The sequence below is a fragment of the Acytostelium subglobosum genome (genome assembly GCF_000787575.1).
Source record: "Acytostelium subglobosum LB1 DNA, scaffold: scaffold5, whole genome shotgun sequence".
In the NCBI taxonomy this organism is placed as follows: domain Eukaryota; phylum Evosea; class Eumycetozoa; order Acytosteliales; family Acytosteliaceae; genus Acytostelium; species Acytostelium subglobosum.
This window is the reverse complement of record NW_012236527.1, coordinates 1299682-1321207: the sequence shown is the minus strand read 5'-3', so window position 1 is coordinate 1321207 and position 21526 is coordinate 1299682. Positions and strand designations below refer to the sequence as shown.

Sequence of the window (21526 nt, the reverse complement as noted above, 5' to 3'; positions counted from 1 at the left end):
ATATACATACACATATAACTTAATAGTTATGGCTGGAGGAAAAAGGAAACCAGCAGCTACTGCAAAGACTACAAAGTCTGGTGCTGCAACAAGAGGAAAGAAGAAGGTTGAGGAGATTGAAGAACATGAGGATGATGAGATGGACACTGGAAGTGAACAAGAAGTGGAGGAAGAGGAAGAGAAGCCAAAGAAAAAGGTTACAAAGACAAAGTCACCAATCAAACCAACTACTACAACCACAACAAGAACAAGAAGACAACCTCCTGCAAAAGGAACAAAGAAGAAGAATGATCATGATGAAGTCCAAGATGATAATAATGATTCACAAGATATATCTATTATTATAACTGATCGCGAAATGGATGACAAGAAGAGAAAACGTACAACGGCAACTACCAAGAGGGCTGCGGCTGCTGCTGCTGCAACTGCAAACAAGCATTCAAAGTCAAAGAAGAGACCAGCAGAAGAAGAGTTGGATGAAGAGGACGAGGACTCTGAGGAGGAACAGGTTGAGCATGACGAGTCTGAAGAGGAGGAGGTAGAAGTGAAGAAGAAGAAGAAGTCAGCACCAAAGGATGACTCATTCAAGAGGCCAACCAAGCCATCGGGCAAAAATCAAGAACCACAACAACAGACAACACCAACCAAGGCTTCACAACAACAGAAGAAGTCTGGTTCACAGTCAGCTGCCAGCACATCCTCCCAGACGACACAGAGCAAATCCAAGCAGATTCACAACTTTGAGCCATCCAAGTTCAAGAAGGCTCCCGCGCTCAAGCCACTCAACGTCAAGAAGTTGGAAAAGGACGACGAATACCTGTCGCCCGCCGTCGTCAAGGTCGACAAGCTCATAAAGAGGTTAAAGGTAACGCGTCCGCGAACTTGCAATGCGTACCGTATCGTGGTCAACTAACTCCTTGCCTTTACAACACATTAGAAACTTGATGAACACTTGTCCAACTTGTCGCCCAGCGATATGGAGGGCAAGCTGGACCATCTCCTCAAGCTATTGCTTGTTCCAGGTCTGCTCAAGTCAAAGGATGACGAGCTCAAGCTGATGGTGGCGTGCTGCCTTGTGGAACTGTTCCGCCTGTCATGGCCAAGCGTGCCCACAGAGGACGAGGACCAACTGTCCATCATATACGAACTGTTCATGAACGAGTTGTTCTACTTCCCCGCGGACGACGCATTGTTCCCCGCCTACTACCACCTCATCGAGCGACTGGCCTCAATCAAGGCCTTCTCGATCTTGGGCAAGATCGATGCGCCGGGCCTGCCCGACTTCTTCAAGTCGACACTCAAGCTCATGGACGACAAACTGCCCCCGGCAATGCTGCCACTGCTGCAGAACATTATGTCGTCGGTCATTCAGAACCTGGAGGACTACAACGTGCGTGTGATGGACACGATCTGCACGTTCATGCTCGAGAACGACCACCACCAGCTGACGACGCGCGCTCAGGCCGTGCAGTCCATCCTCACACACAACCGCGAGTATCTCGAGACTCACTTCCGCTACTATATCCGCGAGCTCGTAAGTGGCATTTCAGAGTCGGAGCTCAAGGCGCGCAAGAATGAGATCATCTACCATTTGTTCAAGCTGCACCCCACGTTCCTGGACCAGGCTGGCGTCTATGACATGGCCGTCGATCTCCACAACGAGGACCCCAAGGTGCGTAAGAACGCCGTGCAACTCGTGTCCAAGATGTTCTCGGCCGACCCGCACCTGGACGAGGAATACTCGGAACTCTTTGTCAAGTTTCTCAAGCGATTCATGGATGCTGATCATCGCATCCGCAAGATCATGCTGGATTTCTCCCGCATCTATCCCATCGACTCGACATACAGCGACATCATCCTGGACTACCTTGTGACGCGTCTCAAGGACACCGAGCCAGCAATTCGCTCAATGACCATCGCGTCCATGTGCGAGTATATCATAAAGCGCACCAAGCTGCTGACGCCCAAGATGCTCAAGAACTTTTACGAGCGTGTGCGCGACAAGGAGTCCACTGTGCGCAAGGACGCCGTGGTCACACTGTCCAAAGTGTGGAAGGCCATTCGCGAGAAGAACGGCCCGATCGATGAGTGGCCCCAGCATCTGGCCGAGTGCTTTGACTGCATCCCCAACGTGCTGTTCAGCTGCTTCAACCTGTTGGAGGACGACAAGTACCGTCTGGAGGTGGCCATCGACACGATCATACTTGAGGCGCACGCCAACCCCAAGGAGCGCACTGAGAAGTTCCTCGAGATCCTGGGCTACCTCGACAACAAGTCCAAGGAGAGTCTGTTCACGTATCTCGAGAAGAAGCGCTCCGTCATCAAGGAGTTCAACGAGCTGATGGCCGTGGTGGAGGAGTCGCCCGACGACAAGAAGCTGATCGAGAAGCACATTGCCTACGTGGACAACTTCATTCCCAAGTACGCTAACGAGACGACCAAGACGCTGCTCAAGACGCTGCTGCAGCCGGCCAACAAGAAGGTGCTGGGCCTGCTCAAAGCCATCAGCAGTCCAGAGACGACACTGCAGAAGCAGTTTGAGATCAAGGTGGCCATACTGAACAAGGCGTCGTCGAGCGAGGGCGCCTTCTCCGAGTTCATCAAGTACTTTGTCTTCTTGCTCAGCTACTCATTCGTCAGTCACGAGACACTGGAGTTCATCCTGGAGGACGTGGACAACAATCTGCCCAACGTCGAGCAGACCAACTTTGTCGAGAAGAGGTATCTCAAGGACACCAAAGACACCAAGAACGTCGAGATCAGCATGGACCTCCTGTTGCGCATATCAAAGATCTCACCCAACATCTTTGAAGGCTATGGCGAGAAGCTTGTCGGCTTCCTCTATCATTCAAGGGTCATCACCGACAACTTTGTCCAGATCATCTTCAACACGATGGAGTATCTCAAGTTCACAAAGCCAACACTCAAGTATGTCCGTCCAATCATTCAATCATACGATCAACCATTCAATCATTCTAACCATGATCAATCAATCATCAACAGGAAACTACAAGGTATATTGTCAACACTTTGCGAGATTGGATCACCAAAGGTTGTCAAGATGGCCTTTAGGATCATTGAGAAGGTGACCATCACATTGACAGACACGCGAGCAATCTTTAAGGATCTGGCCGAGAAGCTGGTCTCAACCCTCGAAGACAAGACCAAGAATATCATCTCATCACTCGTTTGTAAGTCCATTGTCCTCACTCAATCATCCGCCCTCACTCACTCACTCAATCCACACATAGCACTTGGACTCATTGCAAGGAAGTATCACTCATTGATAGACTATGAGCATTATGAGATGATAGAGGTATTCGTGTACAAGGGAGTGATGAATGGAAAGGCCAAGGCGGACATTAATATGAAGCAGTGGAAGTTGGACGTACCATGCTCAAAGGAGGTGTTGCTCAAGATGTACGGAATATATTATATGGGCAACTACTTGTGTGGCATACCCAAGACGATGATCACACGCAAGACCTATGAGCTGGCCTCATATCTCTACGACTTCCTCTACCTGCCCGAGAGGATGGCCAACCTCACACCCATGGAGCAGCTCTACATCAAGCTCTCAGTCAACATTGAGACGATGCGCATGCTGCGCCAGCATCACTTCACGCTCTGCTTCCAACCTGTACATTTCATTGGCTTCTGCAACGTCGCCTCCATCAAGAGCGAGGCCAAGCACCAAGACGCCCTGCAGCACCGCTTCTTCCACAAGCTGGATAAGTCGGTCCGCCTTAACAAGATCCCGCTGCGATTCATGGCCGCGTTCGGCCTGACGGCACTGCAGCCCACGAGCATCGTCAACATGGTCAAGAAGCAGGTGTCGTCCATCATCAAGATGAAGCGTATGACCATCTCGCGACTGGACCCCTCTTTCAAGCTGGAGGGCGAGTGCTACCCAGAGGACTCATTCACCTACTTCATCTATCTGATCGCGCATCGCGAGGGCATCGAGAAAGAGTATCCCGACTACGAAGAGACGTCCAAGTACTTTAAGTACTACACCAACATGATGATCGAGGAGAAGGACAACTATGCCATCCTGATGAACTACCTCGTCTTTATCAGGCAGTCCATCGATGGACTGGAGCCATACTCAAAGAACACGCGACGAATAGCCAATCACGGCATTCAAATCCTGTCCGAGGAGTACAAGGACAAGAAGTGGAAGGTCCAAAAGGTCCAGACCCAGATGAACCTGCCCAAGGAGTACTTCATCTACATGGACAACATTGACTTTAGAGAATATGACATGGATGTAAGTAGCCCTCCCTTTTGAATTTGATTGGGACCATTCCTAACCATCGCTCAATCATCAATCATGTTCCAGACGACTGACAAGTTGCCAACATTCTTTGTTGTGATGAATGGAAGGGGTGCTGAACGATTGGATGAGAGCACATATTATCAGAAGCTAGCGGAGAAGAGTCCTGGATCAGTGTTGAGACATGTAAGTAGTACCATCGATCGCAAAGTGAACATGAAATAAATACTAACCTCTTCACTTTGAACAGAACATATCATCAGTCACCAATACAACAATTGGCGGCAAATCACCAGATGCTGCCATTCCATTCGATATCACAGATGCTGGCAATGATGATGCTGGAAATGAGGATGATGAAGATAAGGAGCAGGCCCAGAAGCCTATCGCCGCCAAGCCAACACGTGCCTCTGCCAGACAAAGAGCAGCAGCGGCAGCAGCCACAAAGAAGACGACAAAGAGGAAACAAAGAGAGAGCGACCAGTCATCAGACGAAGCTGAGGAGCCTGAGGAGGAAGCAGAGGAAGAGGAGGAGGCTGAGGAGGAAGCTGCTGAGGAGGAGATGGAAGAAGCCGAGGAGGAAGAGGCAGAGGAAAAGCCCAAGACTAGAGGTGGAAGGAAGCCAGCAGCGGCGACAAAGAAGAAGCCCGCGACAAAGCGAACGAGGAAGTAAAGGAACCACCAATCTATGATGGGTGGCATTCATGTTTATTAATAGTATCCATCACTTCGAGTTGGTAGTTGTACATCTTCAGGTAGACCTGATACTTTAAATCATGGAATGACTTGGTTGCGATGGTAGTTTTGGGCTCCACACTCGCACCAAGTTTGGCCATTCGCGAACAAGCCTCCTGTATAGAGGTGTACGAACCACATGCGACGGCTGCGACAATTGCCGCGCCAAGGGTGACGGCATCCTCGTCAACCATCAATCCTATTGCCCTATTTGTAATGTTGGCATACTCCCGCATCCATATCCTATTCTTGCTGGCGCCGCCACACAGCACAACCTTGCCCACTGTGCCACCCGCTTGTTCGATAGCCTCGATGATCTGGCGAGTGCCATAGGCAATTGATTGGAGCGTGGCCAGGTACAATCGAGCCAATGCTCGCCAGCCCTGCTCCAGGGTCTGGCCCATGACAACTGCTCGCGAGTGTGGATTTGAATGAGGACTTCTGTTGCCATGATGATGATCTAGTACATGTAGATGTCGTGTTGGATAGCGATCCTCTGCCTCCAAMCTTGTCCACCCATTGATTGAGTGTATGATATATGTTGTTGTGTCCCGCTGCTGATGCCTCGCGCTCCAACTCAATGTAGCCAATGTGATTCATGACGGTCCATTCGACCAATGATCCTGCCGCACTCTGACCTCCCTCGCTCAGCCATAGATCAGGGATCATGGCACTCAAGTATGGTCCCCAGACGCCTGGTACCATCAAAGGATCGCGTGACACCAACATGTGGCAATTAGACGTGCCAGAGATGAGGGCGAGGCTTGAGTCGGGCGACTGACCGATCATGGCCAGTCCTCCAGCATGTGCGTCGATCAGTCCACTCGCGACAACAACCTCCTCCGATAGACCAAGCTCATGTGCTGCTCCTCTGCTCAATGTTCCAACAGGCTGTCCAACGCCGATGACCTTTGTTGGTATCTTGTCCAGTATATCTTCCAAGTCCACAGCTCGCAGTAACGTCTCACTGAAGCGTCCTTCATGAGACAGGTAGTTCCACTTGCATGATAATGTACAGATACCGACCGCATCAACTCCGGTGGCGCGCCACACCAAGTAATCAGAAAGGTCAAACAAACGCCAAGCATCTTTGTATGTCTGAGGCAGGTTGTTCTTGAGCCACAATGCCTTTGGAAGCTCCATCTCCACGCTGACTTCGCCTCCAACATACATCAAAGCTGGATCCTTGGTCGAGTTGATGAGCGATGTCTCTTTGGTCGCCCGATGGTCCATCCACATGATGATGTCATGCAATGTATTTGTGTTGTTGTCCATTGTTGGTCTTGGTGAGACATTGAGTGGTTGTCCATTGTGATCGATCACGACCATCGAGCAAGTGGCATCGAATCCCAAGCCTTTGATAGATGTGGCTGGGACATGTGGAGGAGCTTGTTGTAAGACCTGCTTAACAGATCGACATACTGCATTCCAAATGTCCTGTGATGATTGCTCCACTACATCATGTGAGTGCACGCCTCTAAACACCTGGATATCATTTACTGCAAATGATAACCTCTGGCCTTGGTCATCAAAGAGTCCTGCCCTAACACTTGCTGAGCCAACATCAACCCCAATGAAGTATTGTGATTGTGTATCTTTGTTGATGTTCATTATTAAACTATAATTGATTGAAACTCTTGAGTGATCTTAAGAACCTAGGTGAGTTTATTTGTAATCATTGATATCTCCAAAGAGTCTTCATTATGTCCCAATCAGACCAAATTGGGCATTTTGCGGGCTACCTGAGCCTCATAAGATTTTTCAAGTAATTTTGGGAACCTTTTGGCCAGCTCCCATCACTGGAATGAAGGAGTGATCATTCACTCGTCAAACTCTTAAACAGTCAACAAACAATCAAACAATCAAATAGACAAAGAGATAAACCATGTGGTCTGACTCGCAACGCGATCTGTCAAAACAGCCACTGCTACTAAATAATGACAGTGGCGAGCTTGGCGCTACGTTGAGCAGCTCATCTTCGATGAAGTCAATGTCCAACATCAATACACCATCTTCATCCAACAACAACAGTATGAACTATGGCAGTGGATTATATTCTCGCAAACAGCCTATCAAGCGTCAGTACAAGTGCAATGACCTGTTGTTCCTCTTCCTCTTTCTCGGTCTACTGGGCTCAATGGCCTGGGTGTCAGCTATAGCCTACACACGTGGCGACCCATCATTGCTCGTCCAGAACAACACATTGGCCAATGGAACATTGCCCGACCCCAATTGGGACAATGGCAACAGATTTTTCTACACAGTGTCCGAGTACGTCAGTGAGATGCAGGAGAACCGTTACTGTCTACTCTACTCGGTGATCGTTGCCTTCTTCATTTCAGACATCTGGATCGAGTTGCTCAAACGATTCACTCGCAAAGTAATCTATGTCACCATCGTCCTTGGCGTGATCATTCTTCTCACTCTTGGTACATTCTTCATCGTTGCTGGATCAATTCAAAACAGTCGAGGGTATGTCTTGTGACCTGTCCACCTGGAATAATTCCGGAAATCCAATCCAATCACTAACACTTGACCATCCCAACAGATCAATCATATTTGGTGGAGTAGTTACAGCCTTCTCGGTACTGTTCACAATCATATTGTACCTGATGAGGAGGAGCATTCGTTTGACTGTGGCCACTTTTGCAGAGAGTTGCCGTGGCGTTCGTCAAAGTCGCTCGGTATTCTTTGCCGTGACATTGGTCGTGTTGATATTCCTTGCCTTCCTGTTCTACTGGACCACTACATTGATCTATTTGTTCAGTATCCCAGATAAGAGCAACCTGAAGTTGGAGGATGGTGATGGTGATCACCACCGCATCCCACTTCACACTGTTGACTTTGACACCAAGATCAGGTATCTCTTCACCATCATGTCCTTTGGATTCTACTGGACCTCTTCATTCCTTGGTGCTGTATCACAGTTTGCCATCGCTGGAGCCATCTCACGTTGGTACTTCTCCCGTGGACCAACTGGAAAGTGTAAGTTCACTCAATCCATTAATCAATCACTCAATCACTTTACACACATACTCAATCAATCAATCTTTATACAACACTTTAGCCGAGGTTGGATCACGCAATGCTCTGGCCTCGTTATCATTGGCCTTTTCACTCTCGATGGGTAGCATTGCATTCGGAAGTCTAATGATTGGATGGGTTGAGACATTGGCATTCTTATTGAGATTGGTCCAAAGGATCAAGTCTGAGAAGAAGTGGGTACAGTCCATTCTCAAGTGCCTTCACTATGTCTTTGGTTGTCTGGCTGCCATTGCCAAATGGGCCAATACCTATGGCTATGCATACATGTGTAAGTATTGTATACAATACCCTAGCATCATCGTTGGGAACAACTCCACTCACACCAATCAAACAGCCATGCATGGATACAGCTACTGTCAATCGACCAAGGCATGCTACAACGTCATCGCAAGGAACTTCTTTACATCGATATTGATGAACTTTATCGGTTGGTTCGTCTTGCTACTTGGAAAGGTACTCGTGATGGCCATCTCATCGCTGGTGGCTGGCATCGTACTGTACGCCACGCAGAAGAATCTGAGCGAGAACATGTTGACCATACTCTTATCAGCGATCTTTGCCTACTGCATTGCCAACATGTTCTCACACATCATTGGTGTGAGCAACGACACGATCTTTGTTTGCTACCTTGAGGACCTTGAGATCAATGGTGCCGAGAACATCCTCATCAGCAAGGATCTACATGAGTTACTACAAGAGAACAAGACCTCAATTAACAAGCCCAAGGATATGGAGCTTACCAGGTCAAAGTGAGCGATTGAGTGTACTTATGCCGCGACATGACCCAACCATCCTCTCCCATTCATCCCCCTCCCCCCATTCATTCCTCCAGCAACCCTCCAGGCTGAGTGGATGTACATAAATACAAGCCAAGGCATGTGTAATGCCTCCAGTGTTTGGATAATACACGGACGCAGTTTCGCTGTCCATGCACAGGTACTTTATTTAACAAATTTTTGGTTGATTGCTGGCCACTGGTCTGTCGTCTACCTTATTTACATATCTTGTTAGGGCCGGCGCAGTGGAGACAAGTCTTTATCCCCATCTAAATCCACCTGGATGTCCAGGCTGTTGCTGTTGCTGTTGTTGCTGTCTCATGTTACCGCCAAAGTTGAAGCCTGCGAATGGACTACCTCCCATGTCAAAGTTCATTGCCTCGAATGGTTCTGCGTTGCCCATGTTGCCCATATGTTGGAAGCCTCCTGCATTGCCGAATGGTGTCTGACCGAAGCCACCACCAGCTCCAGAAGAGCTGCTGTAAGATGCAGTCCTTACACCAGGACCGCCCATGTTGAACTTCATGCCTCCTCCATTCATTCCCATGAACATGTTGAAGATGTCCATTGGGTTCTGGCCGCCAAAACCTCCGCCTCCAAATCCACCAGTGCTGAATGATCCTCCTCCATTGCTGAAACCTTCGTCAGTGTCCATTGGGAAGCCATTCTCGTCCTGGCCCAGGTCGTATCGTTGCTTTTTGGTAGGGTCGGAGAGTACACTGTAGGCTTCACCAACCTCCTTGAACATCTTCTCGGCTTTGATCTTCTCTGGCTCGGACATGTTGCAATTCTTGTCGGGATGGTACTGTAGAGCAAGCTTCCTGTAGGCCTTCTTGATATCTGCGTCCGACGCGCCCTTGGCAACGCCCAGAGTCTTGTAATAATCCTTCTTTGAAGCCTTCTTGTACTCGATACGGGCCTGGCGCAAGTTGCTTTGGATGTCCGGATCATTGGGGCTCAATTGGTTGGCTCTGTCATAGTCCCTCATGGCCTCCTCGTACTGCTCCTCCTTCATGTAACATTGGCCTCTCTTGATGTATGCCTTGGTGTAATTGGGGTCCAGCTCTATGGCCTTTGTGCAATCGGTGATTGCGTCGTTCCTCTTGCCCAACTGGAAGGATGCAGCAGCACGGTTGTTGTAGAGTTGAGCATTCATTTGGTCAAAGGTCGGATCAACCTGGAGAGCTTGAGTAAACAGTTGATGTGCCTTGGTGTAGTTCTTGCTCTTGAATGCTTCATTGCCCTCCTTCTTCTTGGTCTCTAGGTCCTTGAGCTTTTGTAACAGTTCTTTGGTCTTGGTCGATGAGGCGTCCAATTTGAGCGAACTCTGGAGCGATGATGAGGCGGATGATAGATTGTTGGAATAATACAGTGACAGTCCCTTGAAGTAGAACAACTGGGCCTTGAATTTGTCGTCATTAGATTCATCTTGAAGCATTGAGGTTAGGAAGTTGTTGGCCTTGGTGTGCTCTTTGGAATTGATCAAGGCTTCAGCCTTCTTGGTGATGGCCTGTTGGTTGAACTTGCACTGAGCAAGAATTTGGTCGACTAGGTATATTGTTTGCTTGGGATTACGGCCAGTGTCTTGTGACAACGCCTGAATCAAACGATTCAAGGTGTCTATATTGGTCTTCTCTTGTAATAGGTCATTGTTTCTTGGGTCAACAGCCAGTCCCTTGACGATAAAAGATTGTGCTTGGTCAATTTGACCAAGTTGAACGTTGGCCTTTGCAGCACGAAGGTAACCCTTCATAAACTTATTATCAACACCAACAGCCTTCTCCGAGTCCGATATAGCCTTCTTCAACGATTGTCTTGTGCCCATTGCCAGGTAGGCAGCGGCCCTATTTCCAAAATAAGATGCTATCTTTCCTTCGGAATAGTCTATATTTATGGATAGTAAGTTTGAATGTTAGTATTAATATTATTATCAAAGTAGTTCAAGTTAAAATAATTACATACTTATAGCCTTTGTGAAATAATCAATGGCCTCCGAATAGTTATTCTTTTTGAAACTCTCGTTTCCTTTGTTCTTTAAAGTCTCATGGTCCATTGTTTGTTCTTATTTGTTTGTTTGTTTGATTGATTGATTGATTGATTAATATAATGTTAATAATTATTGTTACAATAATAAATATCTATCTTTCTATTATTTATGTTTGAGTATAAGTATTAGTGAATGTTCGTATGAATGAGTGTAGATGTATGTAACAATGATGTGGACCAAGTGTTAACAGTTTTGTCTTGTTCTTTCTCCTGAAGTGGTGTCCCTTGAGATTGGAAGTGAAGGACAAAACACACACCTTAATTGTTTACCATTTTAGGATCTATCTGAAATTTCAGATAGTTTTCAATGAAATTCCGTATTCAATCAAATGACAACCACCACTTTACAAACGTGTCAATCATTTTATTGACTTGACATTCTACGTTTAGTAACTATCTAAAAGAGATACTAAAATATATGTAATTACTTATGATATTAAATTGATACAATCAGAATGAATGATTTTAGTTAAATCAAGTCAATCATTTCATTGACGATCATCAATCAAAGCCAATCATATTATTGACATCACAATGACATGGTCTCATCAGAATGATTATTCATTTATAGGTGGCTTCTTTCTCCCTTCATCATCAATGTTGTTTGAATACAAGTTGTCAATACCAAATAAGACCGATATATTACAATCGATCAATCAATAACAATCAAACAAACAAACCAACAAGAATGCTAAGAACAACCTCAAGATCATTGGTTTCATCCACTTCATTATGGAAACAACTTGCCCTATCTTCAAGATACATTGCCAGTCCTTCCTACTTTATTTCCTCACACTGTCAAGGAGGATTCTCATCATACCATAACGGACTTTCTAGACCTTTAGTTGGCAGACACTTCAATTCAAATACCAACAAAAACAGCAACAACATGTATATACGTAGAGAGAATGATGAAATAACAATTAGAGGAAGAAAGGTGTCAACTATACATCCTCTAAGAAATATATGGAGAGTTTCCAAACCATATTGTAAGCTCTTCTTCACTCTTGGAACTGGATTGTGCATAGCATCAGCCATCCTCTACCCAATCCTATCCTATGATCATCTTAAATTGGCCATTCGACTTGCCTTGTATAGGTTTGGACTAGACGATGATGATGATGACGAAGATGAAGAAGTTGACAAAGTTGATGAAGATGACGAAGATGAGGAAATTGAAGACTTGGATTGATCATTCAATCAATCAATCCCTTCTCCAATATCCATGTAATATAAGTATAATATATAATATATAAAGTAGCGATTTATTACACAATCAATGAACTTGGATCAATGCCAAGCTTCTGTGAGATCTCGGTGGCATTGCGCCATGCCAACTGTTGCTTGAGCGATGCTGCCTCTTCGTATCTTGATATCTCATGCCAGGCGAATGCCTCTTCCATTGGCAGCTCACTGAGCTTGGCCTCTTTGGCGCTCTTGTACAGCGATGCCAATCCACGCTCGCGAGCATCACGGCCCAACTGGAAGATGATCATGAACAAGCCATTGAGTCGCGTGTAGCTCGTCACTGAGAAGGGCGACGTGTTCTCCATCGACTTGATCTCGGTCAGAATCTTCTTGATCCACATCTCAATCTCCTGAGTGTCGAGCTCAAACACGTTGTTGGCACCGCCACTGCCCAGCGCAACACTGTGTCTGCCTCCATTGTAGTTGTCATCGACAAAGATCTGCACTCCATTGATGGTGTGCAGAGATGGCGGTATAGTGCTGTCTCCAACGGCACCATCATTGGGTGGATTGATGCCGTTGACGTCTGTTGCGGCTGAAGCCGTCTCTTGAGCCACTGTTGTTGCCTTGTTGAGCTCCACAGTCGACTGATGTTGCTGCTGTGCCCTCTGTGGATGAACGATATACAGTTTTGGATACTGTGCCTGAGATGGCGAAGATGATATTGGAGTCTGTTGTTGCTGTAGATGAACCTGTGCAGCAGGGATGGGCACTGACTCGCTGGTCTGTGTAACAGCAGATGATCTATTGCTGAGTGACACTGACGACCTGTTTGACGATGATGACGAAGACGAGGTGGCAGGATGCACAGTAGCCTGTGCCAACTTATTCCTCCTGAGCTTGTCCCTCTCGACGATGGACAATAGCACTCTCGAGATGAGCACGAGTGAGAGGACGACACGGATACCACATCCCCCGCCAACCATTGGCAGCACAGTGGAGATCAAGTCCATAGAGTTGGTGATCTGGTCATTGGACAGGGCGATGGTGGACTTGACGGCTTGGTGCAGCACGTACTCAATGCCATCGATCTTGGGTCGGAGCAGCTCGGCATCGATGATGATCTTCTGAGCCTCCTGGTACTTGGCCTGGAAGGTGAAGGTCATCGCGCGGAAATGGAAGAAGGTGAGCGTGGTCATCCAGGACATTGACAGGATGTTGTTCTCCAAACATTCCTCGACGATTGTGTGCACAGTGTTGAGCTCGCCCTTGACAAAGCGATACACGACAAAGACAAACAGCAGTAGCTCTTTGTCCTTCTTGAGCGCGTTGGGGTAGTTGTGGAAGATGTAGCTGAACTTTTGGTACAACTTCTCCACCTTCTTCCACTGTCCAAAGAAGATGTCGCGCAGACCAAGAACAGCCAGCGTCAACATGAGGTTGTTGGTTGCTTCAATGTTGCCCAGCTCCAGATAGTCGTCCATGAGGTCCTCAACTATCTTGTTGGCCTGCTTGGCCAGTGATGTGGACACAGTGCCACAGAAGGGGAAGAGTGCCGACATGATGGAGAGACGCGAGCACGCTAAAGCCAGCTCGGGAAGGGCCATCCACACAGATGCACCCTGGCTCATCTCTAGTCCTTGAACGCCATGCATAGCGCAGTAGACTGCGAGGGGAAGTCGCTGGCTCTTGTAAAAGAACTCGGACATCGAGGAGTAGATGCATGCCGTCTCAAAGGCGAGCGCGGCAGATGGCGCCATGTAGCTGTCGGACTCTTGGTAGGCCTGGTACTTCTTGTTCTTTGAAGCCAGCTTGAGCAGGTTCTGCTTGGTGACCATTGTGACGACTGAGACTGCCAGTGTGCTCGAGGCCTTGGGCGTGGGCTCCTTCAGAACGCCCGTGAGCGCCCACAAGAAGTACTTCTCGGACAGCTTGAAGTAGCCAAGGTTGGCGTAGGCTTCGGCGATGCGACGGGTGGAGATGGCGAACCGGATACGCTCCTCGGTGCTCATGGCGAATGTGATGGGGTCGTCGAAGGAGTCAAAGATGGATCGCTCAAACTGCGGGTCCTTTGTGATGATGCCATTCTTGAAGCTCTTGAACAGCGCAATGTACTCGTTGTGATACTTGATCATGTCAAAGTAGATGCAGCGACGGTGGGCATCCTCACCTGCGGCAAAGTTGTAGTGCAACGCCTTGGCCAGGTTCTCGTTGATGGATAGGTCCGTCTTGGACCAGTGGTCGGCCAGCAGCTCGTTGTAGCAGGCAATCTCGGTGGAGTTGTATGTCTCCTCGATCCAGTCCGCGATCTTCTGGTGCAGAGAGTGGCGCTGAATCACTAACAGCGAGTTGTACATGGCCTCCTGCAGCAACGGACTCTTGAAACCGTAGTACTGGTTCCAATCCTCCTCGACCAGGAAGCGATCGGTCGTAGGAGCAGTGGGCGGCGTTTGGCTGGAGGGCGCCTGAGCGTCGGCAAAGATGCTCTTGGGACGCGAGTCGCAAGTATGGCCACGGACCATTTTGAACAGGCCCGTAGGAGAGGATGAGGCCGATAGGTTGTCGTCGTCACTGCTGCTGGCACTGTAGTGGAGATGGCTGCCGGGTGAGTGTCCACTGGTGGGTGTGTGGATGGGCATGTTGGTCATGCTACTGGTGGGCGACATTGTCCTCGACTTTGAGCCCTTCCTGTCCTTGGTGGGGATGAACCACGCCGATGGCAGTGAAATCGAGCTGCTCTGATCCTGCAGCGTGTTCATGAAACTCATTCGATGCTTGGTCGAGGGTGGAGGGAAGTAGAAGTGATCCTTGTTCAGTTCGCTGCGCTTCAAGTTGACGAGGAAGCCAGCGTCCACGAGGCGCTGGAGGATGTCACGAAGGAAGGGTCGCTTCGAGCCAATGGGGTACAGAAGATGGATCAGGGGATAGGGGAACATGAACAGGCCCATGACGCTGGCCACCTTGAGGATGATGAGATAGAAGTCGTTGAGATGGTTCACCTTGCTCAGGAAGAAGCGCTCCAGGATCTCGGGCATCGAGGGGAACCCGCGTGTGAAATAGGCCGGCTGGACAATGCAGTGCTTGTTGTCGATGATGAGGAAGTTGCGCTCCAGGTAGCTCTTGGCCAGTTCGAGACACACGTACGGGTTGCCCTCCGACTTGAGCTGGATGAGCTGATAGATGTAGTTGGATATCACCTTGACGTTGAGCTGCTGCTTGATGATCTCGTGAATGGCGGTGGGCGAGAGAGGCCCCAGCTTCATCTCATGGTACTCGAATGATAATGGTGTGGTCAGATTTGAGTGTTGTTGTTGTTGCTGTTGCTGTTGCTGTTGTTGTGTACCCTGTGTCGTTCGGCTTGTTGTGTTATGTACATTTGTATCTACAGTATGGTTGTCTTGGTCATTGTCGTGGTCGTTGTAGTTATCGTTATCGCTGCTGTCATTGTCTCCCACATCATCACCGCCAGCATCCTCGCGGACTTGCTGCGGTGCCTGCTCAGGCACCATTGGGGCAGTGGTGGTGGTGGAAGCGACAAAGGTGTCCGAGTCTGGGGACTGCGCCTTGGTCGTCGTTGGACTGAAGGCCTTCTTGATGCGATTCAACTCCTTCGTCTTCTCGTGTTGACTGCGCGTCGTCGCGATGATCATGATGGGACGAATGGTGAAGGATATGTGCATCAGGAGCGACCATGACACTGAGTCCATGTGGTGGATGTCCTCGAGGATGATTACCAGACGGCGACGCGAGGCACTGGCGCGCAAAAAGTAGGACAGCAGCTCAAAGGTTTTCTCGAGCAGCATGGCCGACGAGCCCATGTACATTGCCGTCACCTCGTTGGGCGGGAAGTCAATGCGCAGCACGGGATTCAGCAGGGAGAGCAGGGGCAGCAGCTCAGGACGGCAGTCTGTGAACTTTTGGAAGATGTACTGTCGGATTTGCTCAGGCGGCATCGACTGCACGTGTCTGTAGCGCGTCCATGATAAAGTGCGATAGGCGTGCTTGTCGCCTGCGAAACGCGTCTCGCCCAGGGAGAACTCGGAGAAGAACAGATCGGAGAAGACGCCCGTGAAGACGTTGTAGGCGCGTGTCTTCTCCAGAAGACTGGCCGAGCCGCAAAGCACCTGCGCGTTACACCTGGCACACTGCTTGTAGATCTCTGTGACGAGCGAGCTCTTGCCAATGCCAATGTCGGCCTCGATCAGCGTGAACGATGAGACCAGACGCTCCGACAGAAGATTGTATCGATGCATCAGCGTGGTGATCTCCTTCTTCCTACCAATGATGCTGTGTCCGCCAATGTTGTTGGGGTCGTCCACCATCACCTGGTTGTCCATCGTGGTGGGGATGTGCGCAATGGCAATCGGTCGGTACGTGACCATCGTGGCGACGTAGTGGCGCCACTGCACACTGAACTCGCGTCCCTTGTTGGCACTGTCGATGTAGATTGGGTTGCGCGGGGTGTTCTCACCGCCCTGATCCGAGTTGAACGAGCTCTTTAGCGAGAAGGTGACGCTGAGCGACTCGTCGTCGGCGTCGCCAGCGTTGTTATCCATGGGTGTAGGTGTCGTTGGGGCGCTGGCATCAGCTGATCGCTTGAGGCCTATTCCCGATGGATGCATTGTGTTGGTCTTTGTCACTGTCAAAGGGAATTGGATGTCATAGGTGATTGCATCAAACTTGATGGCCTTGTCACAAGCCTTCCTGGTTGCCTCATCACAAAGTATCCATCCTCCCTCTGTTGTGTCCTGTGGCAGGTTACCAACATTGCCATTGTTGTTACTGTTGTTACTGTTGTTGTTGTTGTTGTTGTTGTCGATGTGGAAGGTTGTTTGAGTGCGCACAGTTGACAGCCACTTGATCATGTAGTGTGCCTTCTCTCCGATGACCACGTACTCTGATCGCGACTTGACGCCAACTAGACCACAGACCATCTTCTCGCTGACCACCATGGCATTGACATCGCGTATATAGTGTTTGTTATGTGATTGCAACATCTTTACAATGTCCATCACCATCTTGATAGCTGCAACTGCATGACTATCATTGGAGAATGGTGGCAGGCCCATGACACACACTACAAACACTCCACTCTCGCGTTGTAACAGCTTTGTAACTGATCCGTCATTCTTTCTCAATATCTCTTGCAACTGAATGATGAATGAGTGAGTAAGTAAGACTTGTGGATCACACGGCGGACTCTGCATAACATACCTTTGCCACTACTGGATGAAAGAAATTGATCGTCTCCCAGTTGTAGGTTAGATCGAAGAAGTGCAAGATAAAGACTGTGACGATACGTGACTCGAGACTCCAGTCCTGCGTCAGACGGAATTGCTCGGTGGCGGGCTGAGACGAGCTGTTGGGCATGGAAGACGACGCCAGTACCTTGAGATGCATCGGGAGATGGCACCATAGCAGACGATGCATGGTGATCAGCTGCTCTGGCTGCATGTCCTGCAGGGTCTTCTCCACCGAGATACCGACTGGGTTGGACATCTCCTGCATCTGCTTGAGCAAGTACATGGGCGGCGCCGCAGGGTCGATCTCTGAGGTCAGCGGCTCGCACTGCGAATACATTCGGATCATCTGCCAGGTGGCAGCCGTGATGACGATCTGACCAAACACTCGATTTGGGTAGCAGACCGACGTCGAGTGGAAGCCTGCTGTGCCCGTCGTCGCCGATGGGAATGTATAAAATGACTTCATTCGCGACTGCTGCTGCTGCTCCTGTTGCTGTCTACTTAAAGACAGCCTTACAGGGAACGACTGGATATTAAACAGTTCGTCATACGCACTGATGATGCTGTAGATAGAGCATACTCCTTCTCCACCTTGAAAGAATAGCCAACTATATACATATATATATAGAGTGTGGATGTGTAAGTGAGTGATTGATCGATTGATTGATTGATTGGGACAACATACCTGTTGGTCTCACCGCCAATTGATCCGAGGAACACCTCGCCACATCCAATGAATATGTTGAAGAGGTGCTCTGTGTTGGCCGTTTGGATGCTTTGGTTGGATGGTTGTGAGCCAGCAGCATTCGATCCATTGGACTGCTGATGTTGTTGCGAATTGAATGAGGGACTACTTGATAAATGATGATGACCAGAGGGGCTGAACGCCCCGGTGTGTCCATGATGTCCACCGCCACTGTGAGGTTGATTATAATGACTATGATGATGATGTGACGATGGTACATTGAGCGTGTTACTGGAGGAGCCGCCGCCCGCCATGTTGCCGCCGCCACTAAATACATTGTGGTAGGCTGAAGCTGTCGTTGGCGTCAGGGACGGCGATGCATGGTTGGTTGGTATACTCAGCAAAAGGTCGGTCGAGTGTGGATGCTGCTGATGATGTTGGCTGTGGTTATTATGCTGCTGCTGCTGATGATGGTGATGCGCGAGCGACGAGCCCACACTGCTGACCACGCTGCTGTTGTGGTTGCCGCCGCCCACTGTCGTTGCGTTCGATGAGAGTGAGTGGTTCTTAAAGTTGGACGAGTTGTAGTTGTAGTTGAAGCTGTTGGATGACGTGCCCATGTTGCTGGACCACGTGTGATGAGCCGACGTGTTGATACTTCCAGAGTTGACTTGAGAAGTTGATGACGATTGTGTTCCTGTGGCAATGCCATAGTTGATACTGTTTATATTACTATTGTTGTTGTTGTTGTTGTTATTGCTGCTGTGATGATGATGGTGACCATGATGACCATTACTTAATATACTGCTGTTGTTACTGTTGCCACTACTGCTGCTGCTGCTACTGCTGTTGGGGATGGGAATGCCCGGGGTTTTGGGCGTCGTGGGACCACCGTGCTCCTCGCCGCGCAGACTTGAGATGCGCCGCAGTAAGTGGGCGCGCAGCTTCTGCGCACACTTGGCCGCACGTCGCACCAGTGTGGACATCTCCTCGCTCGTGGTCTCGTGCCACACGGCAATGATCTCCTCGCCATTCAACACCTGCAGGATGTCACCGCCCTCCTCCAGGATGATCTGGAACACCAGCTCGATGATGGCCAGGTAACTCGAGTGATGGCCACGGTGTGTTGACTCGCCACTGTTCAAGAGGCTGTACAGTTTAATGACGATGACCGGTGCGACAATGGCTGAGACGTCGGCCACGGTCGTATCGAGCGGCGTCTGATTTCGTTTGTATCTCGATACTATAGACGATGGTATATGCGACGACAGATGGGCCACCCTACTAGGTGTGGCGACGACGCTTCCGCCGCCAGCCTCCCCATCCGTCGCGCCACCGCCAACGAATGTATTCATCATTGTATGTATGTGTATGTGTATGTATGTATATGTGTCTGTGTCTTTGGGTTGTGTTGTTCTCTGACTGTGACTGATCTCAGTCAGTCTGTTGGTGAACTGTCCTGTCCGTTCGAACTAACTATCTATCTATCTATCTGTCCTCTGTCTAATGTTACTATGCTATGTCGCTCCACTGTTCCTGTGTTGTTAGAGTGATATGTATGTATATATGTATGTATGTATTTATGAAAGGTTCTTTCAAACTATGACTCCTTTTTGGTTGTATGTATGTATTATATTGATCGAATTCACTGATCGATATTGTTGTTGTTCATATTGCCTGTCGCTGTACCCTGTGTGTGTGTGTCACCTGTTCCTTGTTGTTATTTGTTGTTTGTTGTTGTTGTCTGACTCGATGACTCGGAGTTTGATTGATTGATTGATTAATTGAGTTGGGCGATGTGTGCCTGTATCAATCCAATCCACAACAACAATGCAATTCTTTCAATGTAATGTATGAATATGAATATGTCGTTGAGTTAATATGTATATGTAATTGGGTAAGTGTAGCAGGTGGTAATAGCTATTTGTTGTTGAGTATGAGTTTATGTGTGTGAGAGAGCAGAAAGAGAAGGTCACTGACTATTGTTGGTTGGGATGAGATGATGTTGATTGATGATGTGTGTTGTGTTTGTTTGTTAGTTTGTTTGTGTGTTTGAGAGTGTGTGAAGGGTGTGAATGTGTTTGCCTACCTTTTCTGGAGGATTCACCCCTAATCTAAAGATTGTCTGAGGTTACCAATTTTTGATTGGTGATCAATCAAACAATCAGTCCGTCTCTCCGTCTCAGTCCAAACATTAACAAACAATCTATCACATCACACCACATCAACTATCTCATAAAGTTTATTTATTTATTTATGTAAATTTGATATCAATAATATCTTTTCGAGCGATGAGGAAAGCGAGTAGGAGGACGACAATAATAGACTGATTGATAGATTGACATTGATGAGAGGACATCCAATCATTGTATGTGTGTGATTGGATGGAGAGCTCGCACCATCAAAGATGCGGGGACCTGTTGGTCCTCCATTGTGCCCCTTCCCCAAGATACAAACATGAAAATTTGCAATCAAGGCCTCCGCCCATTACTGAAACAATCAATTTCTTTGCGTAACCAATCATCAACATACAGGGAAAGCTACCACGAGTCAGTCCCTGGACCATTTAACCTATCGCCAGTCATCGGTGGCGTGAGACCCTGAGACGTGGTCTCTCCCATCGTCGACGAATTGGACCCAACTATGTTTTCGTATTCATCAAGTTCTTACCTATCTTAAATGAATTGAACACACAACTTGGCCTCTCCCTCATTCATTAGCCCACTCCCACCAACTGTCTCAACAACAATGATGAGCTATTGCAGACATGTCTTTGTTTAAATACAGGGATAACAACAATGGCCCTCTAAACAGTTGTCCAAAAAAACCTTGGGCACCAATCATTGAAACACAATGATTATTTGATTGTCTTTTGGATCACTTGAATTCTCAATGTCAAGTAGATTGATAGACAAACGTAGCCCCCCCTAAACAACAGTAACATCATCATCATCAACATCATCAACATAACCACAACCAAGAGATAGATAGAGAGAATGATGTCTGTCTACCAATAACAATAATAATGATCATTAATAGTATCATTCCAAGCCAAATCGGCAAGCAATCGAGATGACGAACGGCCCGTTTTCCCAAAGTGCCCATTAGATCTCTGTTTTGGGTTGTGTGGATCAGACAAAAAAAAACAATGTTGATAATAAATCAGCCCATAGCCATGGCGATGTACTGCATCGTGACTTTGTCATTCAGGTCATCACACCATGATCACTGACTGTTTAATCGTTGTAGTGAACACATTCCATTCCACACACACACACACAAACAATCATAATCATAATCAATCACAAACACACACACACACATACACACAGACACAGACACATCACAATCACAAACACTTAGACATCGGACTCACTGAATAAAGGCTGCAAGTCTACGACACCTCGGAAAGACTTTGCTCCTTCTTTCTTTCCTTTGACTGATCAGTCACATCCCCCTTTTTTTGTAGCTGTTCACCATCCGTTCCAATTCTTGGCCCATTGACATTGTCATTCATACAGCGCCAACTTAA

At 48.1% G+C, this 21526-nt stretch overlaps 5 protein-coding genes across 5 annotated transcripts; 2 read left to right on the top strand and 3 right to left on the bottom strand.

Moving 5' to 3' along the window:
• Positions 1–28: 28 nt before the first annotated feature.
• SAMD00019534_032880 (hypothetical protein) lies at positions 29–4949 on the top strand (the record flags this gene model as incomplete). The annotated part of the gene is made up of 6 exons (XM_012901421.1): positions 29–865; positions 938–2928; positions 3004–3191; positions 3252–4270; positions 4343–4462; positions 4527–4949. The coding sequence occupies 6 exons, from the start codon at positions 29–31 to the stop codon at positions 4947–4949; spliced, it is 4578 nt and encodes a 1525-aa protein (XP_012756875.1).
• Positions 4950–4962: 13 nt separating this feature from the next.
• Positions 4963–6622, bottom strand: SAMD00019534_032870 (hypothetical protein; the record flags this gene model as incomplete). The annotated part of the gene is made up of 2 exons (XM_012901420.1): positions 4963–5471; positions 5650–6622. 2 exons carry the CDS (start codon positions 6620–6622, stop codon positions 4963–4965), a joined length of 1482 nt encoding a protein of 493 aa, XP_012756874.1.
• Positions 6623–6896: 274 nt separating this feature from the next.
• On the top strand, positions 6897–8809 carry SAMD00019534_032860 (hypothetical protein; the record flags this gene model as incomplete). The annotated part of the gene is made up of 4 exons (XM_012901419.1): positions 6897–7483; positions 7560–7996; positions 8079–8324; positions 8391–8809. 4 exons carry the CDS (start codon positions 6897–6899, stop codon positions 8807–8809), a joined length of 1689 nt encoding a protein of 562 aa, XP_012756873.1.
• Positions 8810–9091: 282 nt separating this feature from the next.
• SAMD00019534_032850 (hypothetical protein) lies at positions 9092–10885 on the bottom strand (the record flags this gene model as incomplete). The annotated part of the gene is made up of 2 exons (XM_012901418.1): positions 9092–10716; positions 10795–10885. 2 exons carry the CDS (start codon positions 10883–10885, stop codon positions 9092–9094), a joined length of 1716 nt encoding a protein of 571 aa, XP_012756872.1.
• A 1261-nt stretch (positions 10886–12146) lies between these two features.
• On the bottom strand, positions 12147–19349 carry SAMD00019534_032840 (hypothetical protein; the record flags this gene model as incomplete). The annotated part of the gene is made up of 3 exons (XM_012901417.1): positions 12147–17216; positions 17281–17917; positions 17995–19349. 3 exons carry the CDS (start codon positions 19347–19349, stop codon positions 12147–12149), a joined length of 7062 nt encoding a protein of 2353 aa, XP_012756871.1.
• Positions 19350–21526: the final 2177 nt, after the last annotated feature.